The 21395-nt window shown below is 36.5% G+C and overlaps 1 protein-coding gene across 6 annotated transcripts in view; it reads left to right on the forward strand.

Moving 5' to 3' along the window:
- EYA3 (EYA transcriptional coactivator and phosphatase 3) overlaps positions 1-21395 on the forward strand; it is a 105657-nt gene that overhangs the window by 21388 nt on the left and 62874 nt on the right. For 2 of the 6 annotated variants that reach the window (XM_025855786.2, XM_025855792.2), the window contains exon 2: positions 15393-15493. The exons of 1 other annotated variant lie outside the window; for it this stretch is intronic. In XM_025855786.2, coding sequence (XP_025711571.1) covers positions 15461-15493 — 33 coding nt within the window. In that variant the 5' untranslated portion in view covers positions 15393-15460. Of the gene's footprint in view, positions 1-15392; positions 15494-17284; positions 17493-18886; positions 19022-21395 lie in introns of those variants that run through there. 3 more of the 6 variants (XM_073903106.1, XM_025855790.2, XM_073903107.1) reach the window with 3 other exon arrangements.

Consider the following 21395-nt stretch of genomic DNA (forward strand, 5'->3'; position numbering starts at 1 on the left):
TGATTGATTTTGTAAAAACTTGATCACAAACTTCTTAGAAACATGTATGTTATAAAGCAAGCTTGCTTAAGTTTTTGCACCCTTTTTGGTATTATACCTATAAGCCCCTTAAATATTTTTTTAAAGAAAACAGTGCTGTACAATGTTAACATCCATAATGACACTCCAGATGATAAAATGATGTGAACTTTTATGTGACTTCTCTTTTAAGACTTCCAACTAAATAATTCTCTTTGGGATTTCTTTTTTTCTTTGTTTTTGTCAGACACATGTTTTCGTGGTGTCATTGGGTTTGCAGAATATTTTGCTGTGGAGTAATTCTTCTGGCTTGATAAATGTATATGTGTTTTGCAGAAATCTTTGGTTCATTGCCTGTCTCTTAAGTACCTCCTGCTTTGTGTTTTTGTCTTTGAGTAAATATGTTTCTTTTTTTTTTTTTAAGATTTTATTTATTTATTTGACAGAGAGAGTGCTCAAGAGAGCACGAGCAGGGGGAGGGGTAGAGGGAGAGGGAGAAGCAGGTTCCCCACTGAGCAGGGAGCCTGGAGCAGGGCTCAATCCCAGGACCCTGGGATCATGACCCGAGCTGAAGGGAGATGCTTAACGGACTGAGCCACTCAGGTGCCCCAAATATCAGTTTCTATTTTAGGTGTAATTGCTTCTGAATGATTATATTATAGATCTACCTTTAGTAGCTTAGCATAGGGGTAGAATTCTTCCACCACTCCAGTTTAGTTAGGGAAGGAGTGTCTGTTTGAAGGTAGTCACATTGAAAATTAAAAATTTAGGGGCACCTGGGAGGCTCAGTCATTAAGCGTCTGCCTTCAGCTCAGGTCATGATCCCAGGGTCCTGGGATCAAGCCCCACATCAGGCTCTCTGCTCAGCAGGAAGCCTGCTTCTCCCTCTCCCACTCCCCCTGCTTGTGTTCCCTTTCTCGCTGTGTCCGTCTCTGTCAAATAAATAAATAAAATATTTAAAAAATAAAAAATTAAATTAAAAATTTATACAATTTGACCTTATTTAAGTCATCTATGTAATGGAAAACTCTTCTGTTAAGATGATATCAAGTAATACTGCCATTTCCTGTACTCATGAACTGTTGATTCAACTATGTTTATAATTTTATTAACCGGCATTTCAGTCTCTGTACTCATAAACTGTTGATCCAACTATGTTTATAATTTCATTCGCATATATTAGTTACAGAATTTTATTCAACTTCATATATAATTTTTTCTAAACATGTAAACAGGTCCTATTATAATTGTTTGAGGTATAATTCACATATAATAAAGTCATCGTATTAAGTGTACAGTTCTATGAGTTTTAAAATACATACAATCATGTAACAACCAATATAATCAAGATAGAGAACAGTTCCATCATCCCAACAAAGTTCCCTCGTAACCCTGTGTAGCCAGTCCCTTCCCCCATCCCTAGCACCTGGCAACCACTGATCTCTTTTCTGTCCTTATATAAAAAATGTCATATGAGTGGAATTATACAATATGTAGACTCTTGAGCTTTACTTCTTCCACTTAGCATAATGGAGATTCATCTAAGTTGTTCCATGAATTGCTGCATAATATTCCATCCTATAAATGTACAGTAGTTTATTCATTCACCAGTTTGAAAGACATTTAAGTTTCCAGTTTTCACTGTATATGTGAACAAAGCCACTATATGCATTCATGTACAGGTTTTTGTGTGAACAGAAGTTTTCATTTAGGTGGATAGTTCAGAATGGGATTGCTGGGTCATACGGTTAGCTTTATAAGAAACTACCAAACTTTTCCACAATCGCTATATTGTACCTTTTTGCATTCATACTAGCGATGCATGAGCATTGTAGTTGCTTTACATCCTTGTCAGCACTTGATATGGCCAGTTTTCCCTTGTTTATTTCAGCCATGCTAGTGTGTAATGATACCCCTTTTTTAAAAGATAGGCTTTTTATTTTGGAATAATTATTTTGTTATAATTTTAATTTTGGAATAATATAATCTAGGCTTGAAAACAACATTAATCTCATTGTATATTTGTATCAGAGCTCTTGGGTGACCAGGTGCATTGTCAGTGAGCAGTAATATTTTGAAAGGAATCTTTTTTTCTGTGCAATAGGTCTCAGTAGTGGGCTTAAAATATTGAGAAAACCAGGGCACCTTGGTGGCTCAATTGGTTGAGCGTCCGACTGTTGATTGCGGCTCAGGTCGATCTCAGGAGCATGAGCTCAAGCCCAGACTCTGCTCCACGTTTGGCATGGAGTCTGCTTGTCCCTCTCCCTCTGCCCCTGCCTCCAGTCACGCACACATGTTCACACACTCTCTCTAAAATAAATAGAATCTTTAAAAAAAAAAATTAGAAAACCACATCATAAATTGATGTGCTGTCATCCAGGCTTTGTTGTTAACATTTACAGAGTGCAAGCAGACTAGATTTAGCATAATTCTTAAGGGCCCTAGGAGTTTTGAAATGGTAATGAGCATTGGCTTCAATTTAAAGTCACCAGCTACATTAGCCCCTAACAAGAGTCAGCCTGTCCTTTGAAGCTTTGAGGCCAGGTGTTGATTTCTTCTCTCCAGCTATGAAAAGTCCTGGATGGCATCTTCCAATTTAAGGCTTTTTCATCTACATTGAAAATCTGTTGTTTAGGGTCGCCACCTTCATCAGTTACCTTAGCTAGATCTTCTGGATAACTTGCTACAGCTTCTACATCAGCACTTGCTGCTTCACTATGCATTTTTATGAAATGGAGATGGCTTCTTTCCTTAAATCTCATGAACCAACCTCAGCTAACTTCAGATTTTTCTTCTACAGCTTCCTCCTCTCACTTACCCTTCACAGAATTGAAGAGAGTTAGGGCCTTGCTCTGGATTAGGCTTTGGCTTAAGGGAATGTTGTGGCTGGTTTGATCTTCTTTCTAGACCACTCAGACTCTCCATATTAGCAATGAGGCCATTTTACTTTCTTTCTTTTTTTTTTTTTTTAAAGGTTTTATTTATTTTATTTGAGAGAGAGAGCACAAGCAGGGTAAGGGGCAGAGGGAGAAGCAGACTCCCCACTGAGCAAGATGGTGGGCTCGATCCCAGAACTCCAGGATAATGATCTGAGCTGAAGGCAGACACTGAACCAACTGAGTCACCTAGGTGCCCCTGCCGTTTTGCTTTTCACTCATGTGTTCACTGGAATACACTTAATTTCCTTCAAGAACTGTTCCTTTGCATTCGCAACTTGACTCTGACACAAGAGGCCTTTCAGTCTACCTTGGCTTTTGATATGCTTTCCTCACTAAGTTCAATCATTTCTAGCTTTTGATTTAAAGTGAGAGATATGCAAAAAAAAGGATGAGATCTTGCCATTTGTGACAACATGGATGGACCTAAAGGGTGTTATGCTAAGTGAAATAAGTCAAACTGAGAAAGACAAATAGCGTATGATTTTGCTCATATGTGGAATCTAAAAAACAAAACAAACAAACAGCAAGAAGCAAAATAAGACTTATAAATACAGAGAACAAAGTGATGATTGCCAGAGGGAAAGATAAAATGCGTGAAGGGGAGTGGGAGATACAGGCTTCCAGTTGTAGAAAGAGTAAGTCATGGGAATAAAAGGCACAGCATAGGGAGTATAGTTCATGATATTGTAATAGCCTTGTGTAGTGACAGATGGGAGCTTACACTTGTGTTGAGCATAGCATGACTTACAGAGATCTTGAATCACTGTGTTGTATATCTGAAACTAATGTAACATTGTGTGCAAACTATACTCAAAGAAAAAAAATTTAAAAAGAGAAAGAGGAGACCTGATGAGAAGGCACCCTATTGAGTCCAGCTAATTCAATAAACAGGTCACACTGAAAAAATAAAGTGAGAGATATGTGACTCTTCCTTTTACTTGAACGTTTAGAGACCACTATAGGATTATTAATTGACCTAATTTCAATATTGTTGTGTCTCAGGGACTAGGGAGGCCGAGGAAAGGGTGAGAGATGTGGGAATGGCTGGTCAGTGGAGCAGTCAGAACACATACAACATTTACTGATTAGGTTCACCATCTTGTATGGGCATGGTTCGTGGCACCTCAGAACAATTACAGTAGTAACATCAGAAATCACTGATTGCAGATTGCTACAACAAATATAATAATATTGAAAAAGTTTGAAATATTGCCAGAATACCAAGATGTTGTATAGAGACACAAAGTGAGCAAATGCTGTTGGGAAAATGGTGCCAATCGACTTGCTCAACACAGGGTTGTCACAGACCTTCAACTTGTAAAAATCAGAGTATCTGGGAAGTGCAGTAAAGTGAAGTGCAACACAGCAAGGTATGCCCGTAGTCTATAGAAGAAAAGGAGGAAATAGGGAGGGGCTCTTTTGAACAAAAGTCCATTGGAGGAAAATGAGTTCTGGGTGGTGATGGTTTCTCGTTGGCTGGGCTAGGAGGATATTTTCTGTCTTACCGCTGGGGTAGTAAAGTAGGCTTCTTCCTGTTGGGGTCTGCAGTTGACAAGTTGGTAGGCTTGAGAGCACCCCCTTCAAGGCCTTCCATCTCCATTTCAAATGAGGTTTCCTTTATTCATTTTCACACTTAACAAGGATACTTGAGATGTCATTTTTGACCTACTCAGATAATCCAGGATAATTTCCTCATCTAAAAATCCTTAATTACATCTGCAAAGAATCTTTTTTTCCAAATAAGATTACATTAGTTCGTTCTGGGGATTAAGGTGTCGACCTTTCTTTTACCAGAAATCTATTTTCTGTGTATATATGTGTTTGGGGAAGGGGATTCTCTCTCTCTTTCCCTCCCCCTCCCCCCCCTTTTTCTTTTTCTAACTTTAAACTTTAGTCTGTTGAGGGAGAGAAACCTGAGGGCTCCTAATTTCTATATGAGTAGTACCTGTGCTATGATCCCTTGTTATGGATGTGATTTAAAATTTTGATTTAAAGTATATCATCCTTGGGGCGCCTGGGTGGCTCAGTCGGTTAAGTGTCTGCCTTGGGCTCAGGTCATGATCCCAGCGTCCTGGGATCAAGCCCCGCATCAGCCTGCTTCTCCCTCTCCCTCTGCTTGCCTGTCTGCCTGCTTGTGATCTGTCAAATAAATAAATAAAATCTTTAAAAAAAAATTTAAAGTGTATCGTCCTTGCTTTTACTTGAAGGGAACTTTTCAGTTAACCCAGACTTCAAAATGTTATTCCTCAGGTCAGTTAACAAAACCTTGTAAAGAATTAAAGTTGTGACTTAGACATCCCTGGTTAGAAATGGGAAAAGTGAAGATTTGAATTTTTTGTGCCTCTAAATTTATTGAAGTTTCTTTAGTGAACTGGTTTTAAGTAAATATTTAGAGGAATCAAGAGCCTAGAAATTGTGCTTGATTGAATAAATATTTATTGAATGCCCACAGTGTGCTGTCACATACTAAAAAAAAGAAAGTGGTCTCTGCCACTGTGGAATTTAGGATCAAGATCCCACAGGAATCTTAGGACCAACCAAAGGAAAATTAGTAGTTGTTTTGTTTGGGGCAAATTATGCTCAGAGACAGAGATTGTCTTTGCCAATAATTTATTTAACACAGGTTCATGGGAATTATAATTTATAATATTAATATTTTACAAGCCAATAGCATAAAGGATAATGTCTTGTAATAAGCCAATAAAGAAAGAACATACTGCAAACTAATGATAAATATTACCCTACTCCTCCAGGCAAAGGGGAAATGAAAGAAAGAAAGTCCAAATTTAGTTGAAGCGTACCTTTCTACAAGCTGGTATTGGTAGAGTCAGTCATTCCAACTAAAAGCTGGGTATCAACTGCTGCCTCAGGTCCCTTGCTGCCCGGGCATATAGCTAGCTAGCAAACAATAATACTGGTGTTGACAGCAAGGTGGGTTGCTCTGAATGTTGTTACTCCAGGAACCACTGCCTATGAGGAGCAGCCTCACCACGGCCACAACAGATGTGCCTTCTACTCCTGAGACTGCTGCATTGTTTATTGCCACTGCTGACCACAGTAGTCTGGCCTTAGCATGAGCAAGCTTCTTCAGAGGGCTATGTAGATCAGCAACTGCTGACCACAGGTAGTCTGGCCTTAGCATGAGCAAGATCTTCAGAGGGCTATGTAGATCAGCAAAGAATAGCCTTGCCCAGACTGAACACTGTCGAGTTGGTGGTCATACCTCTTGGTTTTTAAAGTTTAAAAGTCCATCACTTGATGAAGACCACTGCTCTTACCATGGTATAGTGACTTAATGGTCCTTTCCACTCCAGGTGCAAAAGTTCAATAAGAAAACCCTAATATCCAACTTCAAAACAGTTCCATCAAAACAAGCTATTTAAAATAAATTCATACCACAACTTTGTCCAAAACAAGCTTTGGGAAAACATGGATTTGAAATTATAACAAGTCAGTACACAACAAAGGTATTAACAGAATTGTTAACTGCCAGACTTATAGACCATAGTAGAGATCAGAAGAGTTTTGAAGATTTCTTAATTATTAATAAACAGGGAGCTCTTTCACTAACAACATTGAGGTTTTAATAGGTTAGGAGGTATTTTAATTTTCTAAAATCATGATGCTTATCTCTGAGTAGAAATAGTAAAAGAATTTATTTTCATATACCTTGTAATTAAAATCACCTGTTTCATTAACAGTAAATCAGTCTGTACTTTGTAAATTAAAGACTTAAGGCTGTAAAAAGAAATTAAATTGTTATTTCTGCTAGACTGCACAAGAAGTTAAAAAGTAGCATAAAAAAAAGAATCTTGTTTTAGGATTTGGGGGAGGTCCTTAAGATGCCAGTTAACATATTGAAAAAGTTTTGAATTTATAAATTTAAAACATTTTAAAATTATGCTATTATACCATGAAGTCAAAGTAATGTAACAGAATAGTTAGAGATTTAATGTAGGAAAGGAATAAATAGCCTATGTTAATATTAGGAATGTAGTTTTAAAAAAGGGAGTCGTGAACATACTCAATTCTACATGAAGGGAAAAAAGCTTCAGATGAGGGACTTCATAGTCTTGGGTTCTACTTCTGGTTCTGCTACTTAAGAGTCTTCATGAGGCAGTGTCTTCACCTCTTTGATTTTAGTTTACTCAACCCTGAAATAAAGATTACCTCTAAAATCTATATTCCTTGTAGCATTTAATGTTATGTATTTTCTTGCATTCATAGAGTGAGCAGTTTCTGTCCAATAGGATAAAATCAAATGTGAAACGTCTTCTGATACCAAATTATTTAACTAGTGGAAGTTCAGTGCTTTTGTACAGAACCATCTCTAGGATTGTGTGTAGGGTCTAACTTGGCTTCTTTCTTATGGGAGATAATGGAACAAAAAAATTTAATGAATCTTTCTGCCTATAATGCTGTCTTGAACTTCTTTAAGATTTGGGGTAAGGGAGGATCAATGCAATTTGTTTATTTTTTAAAGATTATTTTTTAAAATTTATTTATTTGAGAGAGAGACAGAGCACAAGCAGGGCGAGAGGCAGAGGGAGAGGGGGAAGCAGACTCCCCGCTGAGCTAGGAGCCTGACATGGAGCTCCATCCCAGAACCTGGAGATGATGACCTGAGCCCAGCCACCGAAGGCAGATGCTCAACCATCTGAGCCACCCAGACACCCCAGGATCAATGCAATTTAAATTGCTTTTCCCTCAAAGTTGAAATTTTTTTCCTGAGGAAAAAGGGTGGGGCAAGAATGGAGGACTTGTGTCCAATTTTAGCTTAATGTCTTGAGGAACACTTTTTTAGGAGCATTTATAAAATGTGCATAGGGGCACCTGGGTGGCTCAGTCGTTAAGCATCTGCCTTTGGCTCAGGTCATGATACCAGGGTCCTGGGATCGAGCTCTGCATCATGCTTCTCCCTCTCCCACTCCCACTGCTTGTGTTCCTGCTCTCGGTATGTCTCTCTCTGTCAAATAAATAAATAAAATCTTTAAAAAAATAAAACAAAATGTAGGTAAACATTTTACTATACAAACCTTAAGACATCTAACATTGTATCCGTTTGGGTCTGCTTTTGACTCTTAACAAATTATATTTAAGCTGTTATTATTCCATAATTAATGTAAAATCTTTTCTTTCACCTTTAAAATGAGCTTATTGAAATAGGTTACAGTTTCCATTTTAATATAGAATGTTTCATTAGTAACTTGCAGCATAGGTAAGCTGTTTTCCACATGTTGATTGTTTCTGAGTTTTCATTTCTCTGAACAAATTTACTCTTTTTTGAATTAGTTAGCTTTTTATCCCTCTTTAATTTGGGTGGAAAAATTAGAAAATCACGCCATGGGCAATTTTATGACTTGTTTTATATACTCTAGCCAGAGAACAGTCTGAAGATAACATATGATTTTACAGCTGTGCCCGAATATCTTCTTATTGCTCAGATAAACTCAATTTTGTTGTTTAGACCTATTTTTGGTGTTTTCCTAGGTATGAAGTAGTGTCTTAAAAATATTAAAATTTTTTCAGTTAGTAGTAAGAATCTTTTTTCCCAAGAGCTGATTTGATCTTGGTGGTTAATCTGTTTGTATCCTTTGATGAATGTGTATTTAGTTATGGTTTGCCACATAACAGATGATCTGTAATGTTGAATTGGGTGGGTTTATATTGCAGACATTAAGGTTTATCATAATTATTGCAGGTGTTGCTTCTATTTATTGTATTTTATTTTTAAAAATTTTTAAAAAGATTTTATTTATTTGAGAGATGGAGCAAGAGAGAACAAGAGAGCACAAGCATGGGGAGCAGCAGAGGGAGGGAGAGAAGCAGGCTCCCCGCTGGAGCAGTGAGTCTGATGCGGGGCTCCATCCCAGGACCCTGGGATCATGACCTGAGCTGAAGGCAGACGCTTAACCAGCTGAGCCACCCAAGCGTCCCTGTTTTTTATTTTTAAAAGATTTTATTTATTTGAGAGAGAGAGAGCAAGCACGAGAAGTAGAGGGAGAGGGAGAATCACGCTCCCCACTGAGCAGGGAGCCCGACACAGGCCTCGATCCCAGGACTCTGGGATCATGACCTGAGCTGAGGGCAGACGCTTAACCAACTGAGCCACCCAGGCACCCCATGTTATATTCTTTTAATCTTAGATTTGTTTATTCTTCATTGCATGAAAGTGTATTTTATATAATCAGATCTGTTGATTTGTTGCTTTTGCTTTCTTCTGTTGCACACAATTCTTACATCTCTTTTCCACAGATGAGATAAGTATGCTAATCTGCTTTCTCCAAAATTTATTGAATGCTTTGTTCTTCGTTTACTTAGAATTAGTCATGTTTTTCTCCACATTGATATTGTTTTTCTGGCAATAAATATATATATATATACACATATAATTTTTTTTAAGATTTTTTTTTTTTAAGGGGCACCTGGGTGGCTCAGTTGTTAAGCATCTGCCTTTGGATCAACTCCTGGGATCAAGCCCCACATCAGGCTCCCTGCTCACCAGGAAGCCTGCTTCTCCCTCTCCCACTCCCCCTGCTTGTGTTCCTGCTCTCGTTGTCTCTCTCTCTGTCAAATAAATAAAATCTTAAAAAAAAGACTTTTTTAAGTAATTTCTATACCCAGTGTGGGGCTCGAACTCACAACCCCAAGACCAAGAGTTGCATGCTCCACCAATTAAGCCAGCCAGGTGCCTCTGGCAGTATTTTTTAAATATTGATTTTTCTCTACTTAAAACACTTTTGTTTTGTTTCAAGTTTTTATTTAAATTCTACTTTATAAGCACTTTTTAGATTTGATCATTGCTTTGGTATTTCTTGTTTTGTGGGTCTTTTTGTATTTTTTTATTTGGTAAATATACGTAACAGAATTAACTTTTTTAACCACTTTAAATATACCATTCAGTGGCATTAAGTACTTCATAGTGTTGTGCAACCATCACCACCATCCTCTAGTCTCTTTATTTGATATATTTCTACCTTAACCTGAAACATTATTGCTATTATTCTCAGGCAAATTGTTTAAATCTTTGAGTCCCAGTTTGCCTTGTCCATAGTATGAGGATAACACTTGTGTCTTTGGATTGTTGTGGAGATAAAACTAGGTAGACAATAAATGTGAAAATATTTGCTATATATGCTTGGTAAATGATTGCTCTCTCATCCTTCCCACTGTAATTGGTTTTAAAGGCTGTTGTAGGGTATATCTTCCTTAATTCCCTCAATAATTCTCCACTACTCCAAGATATTCATTATTATTTTTGCCTAATTTCCGTAAGACATTTGTAGGTATTGGAATAAACCTTTGTTCACTTCTTGTTTGAAACTAATGTATAAGTTCAGTAGATTATAAAGCTCAAATTACTAAATGCCCGCTGACACTGCTGATAAGCAATGTTCTGCAGGAAACCACAGAATGTTTTTTTACATTTTGAAACCATTTTTCCTGACACCTTTTCTGATTCTGCGTTATAAGGCCTCTTAAGTTTTTAAATTGGAGTTTATTTTTAAGAGAGATCTTTAGGTTTTATGTTTGGCACTTTGGGTGTTAGGGCACTAGTTTCTAAATTCATTTATGGATCTCCTTTAGAATAGATATTGTTGAATAACAGTACTTGAAGCAGTCATCTTAAAGCCATTAAAAGACGGTGGTTTGCTTATTGTTTTCATTCTTCAAGGCATACGTATAATTATATTTGAGGATACCATGGTAGACATTTGCTAATTATGTACTTTTAAATCCTAAAATAATCCACATGTTAATCTTAAATGATGATATACCACTTTTTTGATACTTCTTTAGATTACTGTTGTTTATAACTATTATTGCTGAGATATATTTAATTTTGGGAAAGATGCTGTTAATTTTCCCCAGGGAAACTTCTGTAGCCTTTTATTTAGCATGTTCTCTCTCTCTCTCTCTCTCTCTCTCTCTCTATATATATATATATATATATATATATATATATATATAGCCTGGGAAGAAATATTAAGTAGACTTCTAAAATACAGTGTGGTCAGTGATTAAATTTATGGGCTACATGTTTTCTCTTTAGGACTGTATCAACGATATTCAGTTAATCTGTGCACACTTAGCCACATGCAAGTTCCCCTTTCAGGACCTATAATCAGAATGTTGTGCTCTATTTAGACACTTCTCTTGATGTTATAATTAAGAGTAGTGTATACTTTATTTTCACTGAAAGCAATTTGATCTGTATTCTCTTCTTTATACGTGTGTGTGTGTGTGTAGAATATATATATATTTTCCCCCTTCCTATACGTAAGAGCTATAATAACATTGCAGTTACCAGGTTTTTGCTTGTAGCCATTTACAGTTATAGGGTGAATACTATGTTCAACTTGGTACAAAGCAGAAATTAGGAGGTAGGAATCTAATTAGAGTTTTGAAGTAAAATATTTACTAATTATTTCCCTTCTAATACTTAACGATTAAAAAGAAAAATTATGGCTGCCCATATTACAAAAGTATCCTACTTTATTTATGAACATGTGAAATCACAGTATTTAAAATTGTGTGACCTTTTCGAATCGAAACAAAAGTCCTTATTTTTTCACTGTCCGCATTTGCAGATAGGGAAAGTCTTCAGAAGTAATACTATTTCTGTTCTTAGTTGTAGATTTGCCTAGATTTCTGTCCATAAAAGCATCTAGATACTGACAAACTCTCATGATTTAAAAGGTGTATTTAGAAATCAACAGTAAGAATTGAAACTAGAAAATTGTGAGAAGACATTTTCCAAATGCTTAAAGGTACTTAAAAGATTAACTCAGCATGTTTTGTAACTTCACTGGCTGTTTGACTAAGTTATAAGTAACTGTATTTAAGTTGCATTAAGAATCTACTTTCCACTTCTATGTCAAATCATTGTATTTTTGGATATTTTAGAAGATGAACTTCATTTTTAGTATACAGTAATGTCAGGTTACAGTAATGGTTTACAAAACCCACAATTAGATTAAATTCTAGAACTAGTACATGGAATGAGAATACTAAGATTTGTATAGTAATTCTGTACTTTTTAAGTTATCAAGTACTAGAGCACTGTGTGTTATACAGCACTTCCGTCTGGTTGCTAGTAAATGTGACTTGATTGTGAGCATGTGTCACTTACAGAAAATGGTGTGAGATCTTAATATTAAAGTTTTAGCACATTGAGAAGTTCTAGGAATGTGACAAATACTTGCATTCTTGTATTTAGTAAGTCCTTATATTTCAGGTTATTCAAATTATAAATTGGAAGGAAGGAAAACTACTGTATTGATACAAAGTAGTGTACTTAGATGCATGTTCTGATGGAAATACATAATTTATAGTCAATAACATATTACATACGCAAATGTACCACAATGTATGTTTGCAACTTTATGCGTTTTACATGTTGCCAGTAGAATCCCAGAAGATGCTGTGATAAATCATGTGCTTTCCTTGTTAGATTGCTTTTGTTTGTTTTATTTTTTATTTTTTTTAAGGTTTTATTTATTTATTTGACAGAGAGGGAGCACAAATAGGCAGAGCAGTAGACAGAGGGAGAGGGAGAAGCAGGCTCCCTGCTGAGCAGAGAACCGGCTCCATCCCAGGACCCCAGGATCATGACCCAAAACAAAGGCAGACACTTAACCAACTGAGCCACCCAGATGCCCCTCCCTGCTTTTGTTTTAAATGATCAAAATTATTGGTGATCATTGATCAGTTACTTGATTTTTAAAGTTTTTTCCTAACTATAGAAATTATGCTCCTTTTATTCCCCTAAATTGAAAAGCTGAGAAAATAAAGGTGATTTTTAAGATGGAAACAACATTGCTTATTTTCAAAGAAGAAATAGAGGTAGAAAGAATATCTTCCAATTTTTCCCCTAAAGTTTTCTTGCAACTTACCATAGAATTTGTCTTAAGAAAAATAGAAAATTCTTTCCTTTTCATTATTAAATCACTATTATATTGCCATATTTCTAAAATAAATTCAAGATTTTATTTTATTTTATTTTATTTTTTATTTTTTTATTTTTTATTTTTTTTAGATTTTATTTATTTTTTTGACAGAGAGAGACACAGCGAGAGAGGGAACACAAGCAGGAGGAGTGGGAGAGGGAGAAGCAGGCTTTCGGCTGAGCAAGGGAGCCTGATGTGGGGCTCCATCCCAGGACTCTGGGATCATGACCTGAGCCGGAGGCAGACGGTTAACGACTGAGCCACCCAGGCGCCCCTAAAATTCAAGATTTTAACATTTAGTTTTGTATGACTTGAGAATTTATTTCCCCACAATTAAGAGTAGTATTTTTTACCTTGTAAAACCCTTGATCCCTTTTGATCAATAAAAAAAATATTCTCCTTTAATGCTTATATTTTTTAAATTAGTTCTTGTGTTAAAACTAAAGCACATGTTATTGAGTATCGTTTTTTTAAAACAATTTTTCTTAACCTTCTTCTTGCCCAGAGGTAGATTTTATAATCCTTCCCCCATGAGAAGGAATATCCCTTCCCTCTCCTGTGCTGAGGATCTACTAATTAGAGATTGCAATTATTATGTATGGCTTTCAATTAAATAAAACATGGAATATTATAACTTTTTGTTTAGGTGAGAGATGGTCTCACAAAAATCCAACAAATGAGATATTAAAGCATTACACTTTCCTCATGATTTGGCCCTATTTTCCTCCTCCTTTGGGGATGAAATTATATTTGTACATTTAGACAGTATTAAAAGCCTATAAAATAAAGAATTTCAGTTTAAATCTAAGATAGATATAAGCTGGTAAAACATAAAAATGTTTCATTTTTCACAATTGTGAATCCGTTTCACGTCACATTGATTATGCTCTTCTGAGTAGAGCAAAACAAGTTTAGGCAAGATAGCTCCTGTGGGCTTTAGTTACTGCGCCCTGTAATTCTGCAGCACCAATTACCTGCGTCATGTAGTTGGAGAACTTGGCTTTTGAGGCTCAGTTTGAGCTACACGTGAGTATTGATCACCAAGTGCTTCTGACCTTTTAACTTTTTTTCTTTTGACATCTAGGTCAGGGAAGGGAGTAAAGCCATGGTAGAGTTGGACAGGTTTGCATCTAATCACATGTGTGTTCCCTCTTTTTCCCATTCTGGAGTGTGGCTGTAAAATAAAGTGTGTTCTATTGCATCGATATAGAGCAATAGAAGGGGAGGGGTGGTATTGGCACAACTGAAGTTTTTCATTTCCCTTTCCATTTTTTTTATCTCTTTTCATTACTTCAGCAATAAGGTTCTATACTTGATTTAGCTTTATATGTTTAGTTACAGTGGTTGGTAGAAGTAAAGACAGGTGTGACCTTCATTAAAATCATAAATGATCACATCTGTTTTGGAGAAGTGTCAGTTTCATTTGTGTTAAATAGATACGGAATTTTTGTTTTTATAATGTATTTAGTTTACTAATACCTACCTGTCTCTTTCTTGCCAGCAGGCTACAGTAAGATGCTTATACCAGTAAATGTGGGGCTTTGAGTCCTCTATTTTTCTTTTTTAGTTTAAAAACCAGGACAGGAAGAGCAGGGTCTGAGAAGGTAAAGAGTTTGCTTAAAAATTGACTAGGTAGTGGGGTGCCTGGGTGGCTCAGTTGTTAAAGCATCTGCCTTTGGCTCAGGTCATGATCTCAGGGTCCTGGGATCAAGCCCTGCGTCAGTCTCCCTGCTCAGTAGGGAGTCTACTTCTCCTCCTCCCTCTGCTCCTCCCCCCGTGTGTACGTTCTCTCTCTCTCTCTCAAATGAAAAAAAAAATTGACCAGGTATAGTATATTTAGTGGAGCTTGTTATTTCAGAATAAAATTGGGTCTTAGCTTTACATTATTTTTTCCTTAATTTTAAAATTCAGGGTTTTGTTTTACTTATTTATTTGTATTATTAAAATAAATCCAGAATTTTCCTTTAATTACATATATACAGATAGTTGGTTGTGAAAGTATTTAATTGATATTCCAGTTTGTCCCATTTAAAGTGATTCAGTGTGTCTGTGTTAACAGTTATGTAAATGTTCCACATTCAAGCAGGTTAGATGTTATCGTAACTTACTTGCTAGGCTGGTTTTTATCATTTTTTAATGTAACAATAATCCTAAAATCATGTTTTAGTTATCTGCACATGGCTGTCATTTAAAATGTTTAGTGCATTAGGCACTATAGTAACCGTGTTTTAAGTACAGCAGAAGGGGTTCCACGTGTTGGCTTTTGCGAGGTAGTATAAAGGTCATTGTGTACACCTATCTTGACTTGGTACAGCATGTCAATTTTGAAAAGCCACGTGCGGGTTTGAGATTTTGAGATTGGGACTCACGTAGAAAGCTTGGAGTAACAAAAAGTTAAAAAAAATTATTCTCCGATGGCCTCAATGATAATGCTTTAAGAAATCTAAAGGCTTTGATTCTCCACCCCCCCCCCCTTTATAAACAGACAGTGAAGACTGCTGACGGACGCTCGCAATCCAGCCACATAAACGTTAGGAAGGAATACTGGTCCTCATGGAAGAAGAGCAAGACTTACCAGAACAACCAGTAAGTGTCTCCTTTAACAATTTAAAGTTTTTTATAGAAAAGCTAATTGTAAAAGATTTTAAATATTACTCAGTTATACTACAGATTCCAAATTAGAATAAAAATAAGAAAAGACTTCCTAATATTTTCCTTCTAAGAAAACAGTGTTCTTAAATTCACATTTTGTTAAATTAATTCTAGGGAGTCTGCGTAGAAAATTCAGTATTACAAAGTACATATTGTATTTGGAAATGTCACATTAAAGAAGAAAAAAACACCAATGGCTATTCTTACAGTTTTTAGAAAATAAAAGAGGACATCTATTTACCAGTAAAACAGTATATACCATTTTGCCAGAAAACTTAATCTTTACCGAAATTTCTCTGATTCACTTAAGTTTTTAAAAAAGTAATAGTTGACCATTACCTAATTGTTAAAAACAGATAAGATCCTAGAGTCTAGGTTAGATTCTTAATTTCTTTTAAATATTTAATATAAATAAATAAAATAATTCTAAATGTCCCCAGGTGATACAGATTTATTGCCTTTACCATGGCCTTTTGTTTGTTTTGCTCTTTCTGTATTTTGACTCTTAACATTTAAAAAAGGAAAGCAGGGGTTCCTGGCTGGCTCAGTCAGTAGAGCATCCAACTCTTGATCTCTGGTTTGTGAGTTCAAGCCCCACACTGGGCATGGTGCCTACTTAAAAAATAAATAAATAAAATAGGAAAGCAATAGTAATCATCTTTCAAGATACTTTTATATTAAAGAATCTTTTCCTTTTGTGTTATTTCTTTTTCTGAAGTTAGATAAATTCTGAGGCAGTTTACTGTCCTGAATGAGCCTCTTGTGTTTCATATTAAAAGAAAATGTACAATGATATATATTTACCTTTATGAAAATCCAACTTAGAAAAACTTGAGTTTTGCAAGCAGATAATAGGGTATGTTTTTCATGTTCCAGATGTATTCTTTACATCACAGAAGGATGGACATTGCTTGCCTGAAGACCTTTAATACATTTTTAATATTTGTTTTTATGTTGAGAGGTACATACTAATGATTACTTTGCCATTATTCTTTTAGCCCTCTCACTTAAGGTAAGTATAAAACTAGAGGGGCGCCTGGGTGGCTCAGTCGTTAAGCGTCTGCCTTTGGCTGAGGTCATGATCTCAGGGTCCTGGGATCGAGCCCCGCATCAGCCTCCTTGCTCAGCGGGAACCCTGCTTCTTCCTCTCCCACTCCCCCTGCTTGTGTTCCCTCTCTCGCTGTGTCTCTCTCTGTCAAATAAATAAAATCTTAAAAAAAAAACTAGAAAGACATAATCAATTGGTAAAATGACCTTGAAACATATAAAATGTCATCCCTTATCCATGATGGGGCAGCAATAATCAGGGAAATGGTAGAACTAAAAATCGTCCCAGCGGTGTTCCTAGGATATGTGCTATGAGAATAAATAGCTGATTAGCGACATTAAATGTGCCAAAGAAAATTATGTCATTGAATTTTTAATGTAGCAAGACAGAGGTCTAGTCAGGAGGTCTAGTTTCAAGATTTACGTGCTGATACACTATTGAAATGGGTATTGTTAGTTACTCCTTATTTATTGAATGTAATGAGAATTGTGAGGCTGACCTGCTGGTGAGTAATCTTTTCTGGTCTGCTTCATTTCCTTACTGTTCTGTTCAATTTCTGTAACATGATGTGTAAAACTTGATTGTTACTTAAGAAGGTGAGAAATTAAAGCATTTTACTTATTTTTTTTTAAACTTTATTGAATTTTTTTTAACTTTTTTTTATTTATTCATTTGAGACAGAGAGATACAGACCATGAGCAGGGGGAGGTGCAGAGGGAGAGGAAGAAGCAGGCTCTCCGCTGATCAAGGAGCCCGATGTGGGACTCGATCCCAGGACCCTGGGATCATGACCTGAGCCGAAGGCAGAGGCTTAACCATCTGAGCCACCCAGGCGCCCCGAAATTAAAGCATTTTAAAAAACAAATTTTCTGCTGACTGTAAATGGTAATTGTCATAGGGTATCATTTACTTTGATTTGTGCCTAAGTCTTAATTTATAAAGGTAACTGAGTGACAACATGGGGAGGTCAATGCCATTGAAAGAAAAGTTTAATGTTACTCACAGTCCTTAGAAATGAAAGGCATGGCACACCACACAGGGCCATGGGGGAAGCACCAATGTCAGTTAGGAGGCAGAAAGGAGCAAGGGGAATGCAGAGGCCACAGCCTTTATTGGGGTTTCCACAGGCAAGACAAGGTAAACGATTTAAGTTTAGTTTGTTTGAATAATTCCAAGGGCTTTTGGGGGTATTGCGGCTCTCACTGGGTATCTGGTGTCTAGCTCTGGGTGGGGTGATTATAGGAGGGGAAATACTTGGTCTGTAAGTTGGATAAAGGAGATGCATCAGAGTATGGGCTCTAGATCACAAGGGAGATGTACATAGCTTTGGTCCATAGTTTGTCCCTATGATTAGTGGATGCCAAATAGACAAATACAGAATCTAAGAAAACACGGAATATTTATGAACTGTTAAAAATAATTAGAATAGGAAGAGTAAATATTGTACTTTGAGGAGAAAAGTCTTCACAGGCTGTAGTAGAGATCTAAAATTTGAGTAGAAAGAATGGTTCTATCCCAAATTGATGATAATGAATAAAACCAAGAGTTTTAACCCTACCGTTACCTGTATACATAGAGAGATGTTACTGGTAGGCATTATTACCTGGAGTTATGTTATTCTTATTATCTCTTCTTGTCTCTTTCCTACTGAATTATCCCTTTCATGTTTCTTTACTACTTAACTTGCTTCATCTTAAGCTTTGTTCAGGTCATTGTTCACAATGCAACATAAATCCTAGCTGGGGGTTCTCTCTTTCACTCTCCCTTATTGCCAATCAGTCTTCAATCAGAAATGATTCACTCTATGGTCACCAGGTACCTTGAAATTACTCAGTCTCCTCCCCACCCCCCTCCTGCAGCCCAGTCTTCATCTTTTTCAGATACACTGAAGCAGTTGTATTATTGTCCAAACTGGACAATACTCTTGAAGAGTAAAAGGGAACACTAACCAGACTTGGTTTTGGGATAAGAGGTATAAACCAAGACTGTCCCTGGCAAGCTGGAAGCACTTTAAAAACTCCTTTGTGCCTGTCAGGGGTGCTTTCCGAATTCAAGTTTTTAAAGGATACACATCATAGGAAAAGTTTTTAGAAGAATATACAGCAAACTTAATATTGATTATTTCATGGAGGTGATGGGTCAGAATAAGATCTTTTCTATTTTATACATACCTGAATGGGATTTTTTTAAATATGAGCATGCCTTTTGTGTTTAAATTTTTATTTTATTATTTTTTAAAGATTTTATTTATTTATTTGAGAGAGAGACAGAGATAGTAAGAAAGAGCACAAGCAGGGAGAAGAGGGAGAAGCAGGCTCCCCGCTGAGCTGGGAGCCTGATGTGGGGCTCCATCCCAGGACCCTGGGATCATGACTTGAGCCAAAGGCAGATGCTTAACAGACTGAGCCACCCAGGTACCTTGTGTTTAAATTTTTAAAAGAAATTCCTAATACTGTAGACAACAGAGGTGGCAGATGCTTATAACCACAGTGTACTCTCTAGGCTATAAAACATAAAAAAGAGCGAAGCTTGGGAAACATTTTTGAGAACAATAAAAAGGACTTAAAAAATTGTGTTTGGAACTGAGGGTTGCTGGAGTAGTGGGGGGTGGGAGGGAGGGGGTGGCTGGGTGATACACATTGGGGAGGGTATGTGCTATGGTGAGCGCTGTGAATTGTGCAAGACTTGAATCACAGATCTGTACTTCTGAAACAAATAGTGCAATATATGTTAAAAAAAAAAGAAGAAGAAGTTAGCAGGAGGGGAAGAATGAGGGGGAGTAAGTCAGAGGGGGAGACAAACTGAGAGACGATGGACTCTGACAAACAAACTGAGGGTTCTAGAGGGGAGGGGGGTGGGGGGATGGGTTAGCCTGGTGATGGGTATTAAAGAGGGCATGTTCTGCATGGAGCACTGGGTGTTATGCACAAACAATGAATCATGGAACACTACATCAAAAACTAATGATGTAATGTATGGTGATTAACATAACAATAAAAAATAAAAAATTGTGTTTGGGCTTTGAGGGTAAGGAGAAGAAAGAGGGGGAACAGGTGGTGAAGAGAGAACATCTTGACTCAACCCCTAATGTTGTCTTCTCTATGAAGGAGGATAAACTGTAAAGAATAGCATACCTCAATTTTTAAAAATATTTTTTATTTCCATATGTATAAGCAGGGACCTAAGTTATTTCAAATGAGTTCTGTTCCTCCAGACTTACAGCGGTTTTATCCCATAAACCTAAAACTTTCTCAGACATCAGTGCAAAGCCAGCATTGATCATCTGAAAAATCACAGAGTGATCCACAGAACATGGATATTCTGAATTCATGTACTGTGTTACTAGTATTCCCTTGCTCTGTTATGTTTAAAGCATTTTTTTTTTAAGCAGAGGCACAAATAGAACCCTGATTCACGAATTTGTCAGTGGTTCTTTTTGTGTTATCTTTAGTCATAACATGCCCATAAGATTATGTCATTTTTTAAAATAACAGGTTTGAGATACAATTCACATATTCATTTTAAAGTATGTAATTCAGTGGTTTTTAGTATATTCACAGTGTTTTTCAACTATCACCAGAATCAGTTTTAAAACATTTTCAGCATTCCAAAAGGAAACTCCATTCCCATTAGCAGTCACCCCCCAAATCCCCCCATCCCCTGCAGCCCTAAGCAACTACTAATCTAATTTCTGTCTAAAAATGTACTGATTTGTGGACATTTCATGTAAATGGAATCATACAATTTGTGATTCTTTGTGACTGACTTCTTCCACTTAGCATAATCTTTTCATAGTTCATTTACATTATAGCATGTATCAGTGCTTCATTCCCTTTCATTGCTGAATAATATTGTATGGATTTTTTTAATTTATCATTCATTAATTTATCATTTTATCATTTTATTTATCCATTTATCTGTTCATTCATGAGCACTGGGGTTGTTTTCACTTTTTGAGTATTTTGAATAATGCTGTTATGAACATCCATGGACATACATTTCCATTTCTCTTGGTTATATAGCTAGGAGTCAAATTACTGGGTCATATAGTAACTTTATATTTAACCTTTTGAGGAACTACTAAACTGTTTTCCAAGGTAGCTACACTATTTTACATTCTGTTGGTTTCTGGATTGTATTGTTTCAACCCATACTTCTGTAATCCAGTGAAATCTGTCTGTATCCTTTTAAGTTAGTTTACCTGCCTGGAGTATCAGGGCAGTGCATGCTTTCTATCCTTGATTTATAGGAGAGAATAATTGCCCAAGTCAAGACAAATAATGGGCCATGAAAGGTAAAAAATTAGCTGTGATAACACATTTTCTTCCCCCAAACTTTTTGTTTGGTAGATACGATTTTAGGTACATTTTCTCCATTTCTAGTATTACTTATTCTTTGTACTGGGCTGGCACTGTAATAAAAAGTGAAATAAAATTTGAAAGGCCCTATGGTGTGGGTGCCTGGGTGGCTCAGTCAGTTACATGGTTGCCTTCAGCTCCGGTCATGATCCTGGGATCCTGGGATCCTGGGATTGAGCCCCACGTTGGGCTTCCCTGCTCAGTGGGAAGTCTACTTCTCCCTCTGCCCCCCTCCCACTCATGCTCTCTCTCTCAAATAAATAAATGAAATCTTTAAGGAAAAAAAAAAAGAAAGGCCCTATGGTATATTTAAAATTTTTGCTCTAGTGCCCTTTTTTTTTTTTTTGGAATTTATTAGCTAAATTTGTTATTCTGTGATTCTAATAAAATTAAGATTATGATAAGTTAGATTCCTCAGTGCTCCAGTTTT

This window comes from Callorhinus ursinus, unplaced genomic scaffold (assembly GCF_003265705.2).
Source record: "Callorhinus ursinus isolate GAN/ISIS: 27379988/994484 unplaced genomic scaffold, GSC_fseal_2.0 scaffold18, whole genome shotgun sequence".
In the NCBI taxonomy this organism is placed as follows: domain Eukaryota; kingdom Metazoa; phylum Chordata; class Mammalia; order Carnivora; family Otariidae; genus Callorhinus; species Callorhinus ursinus.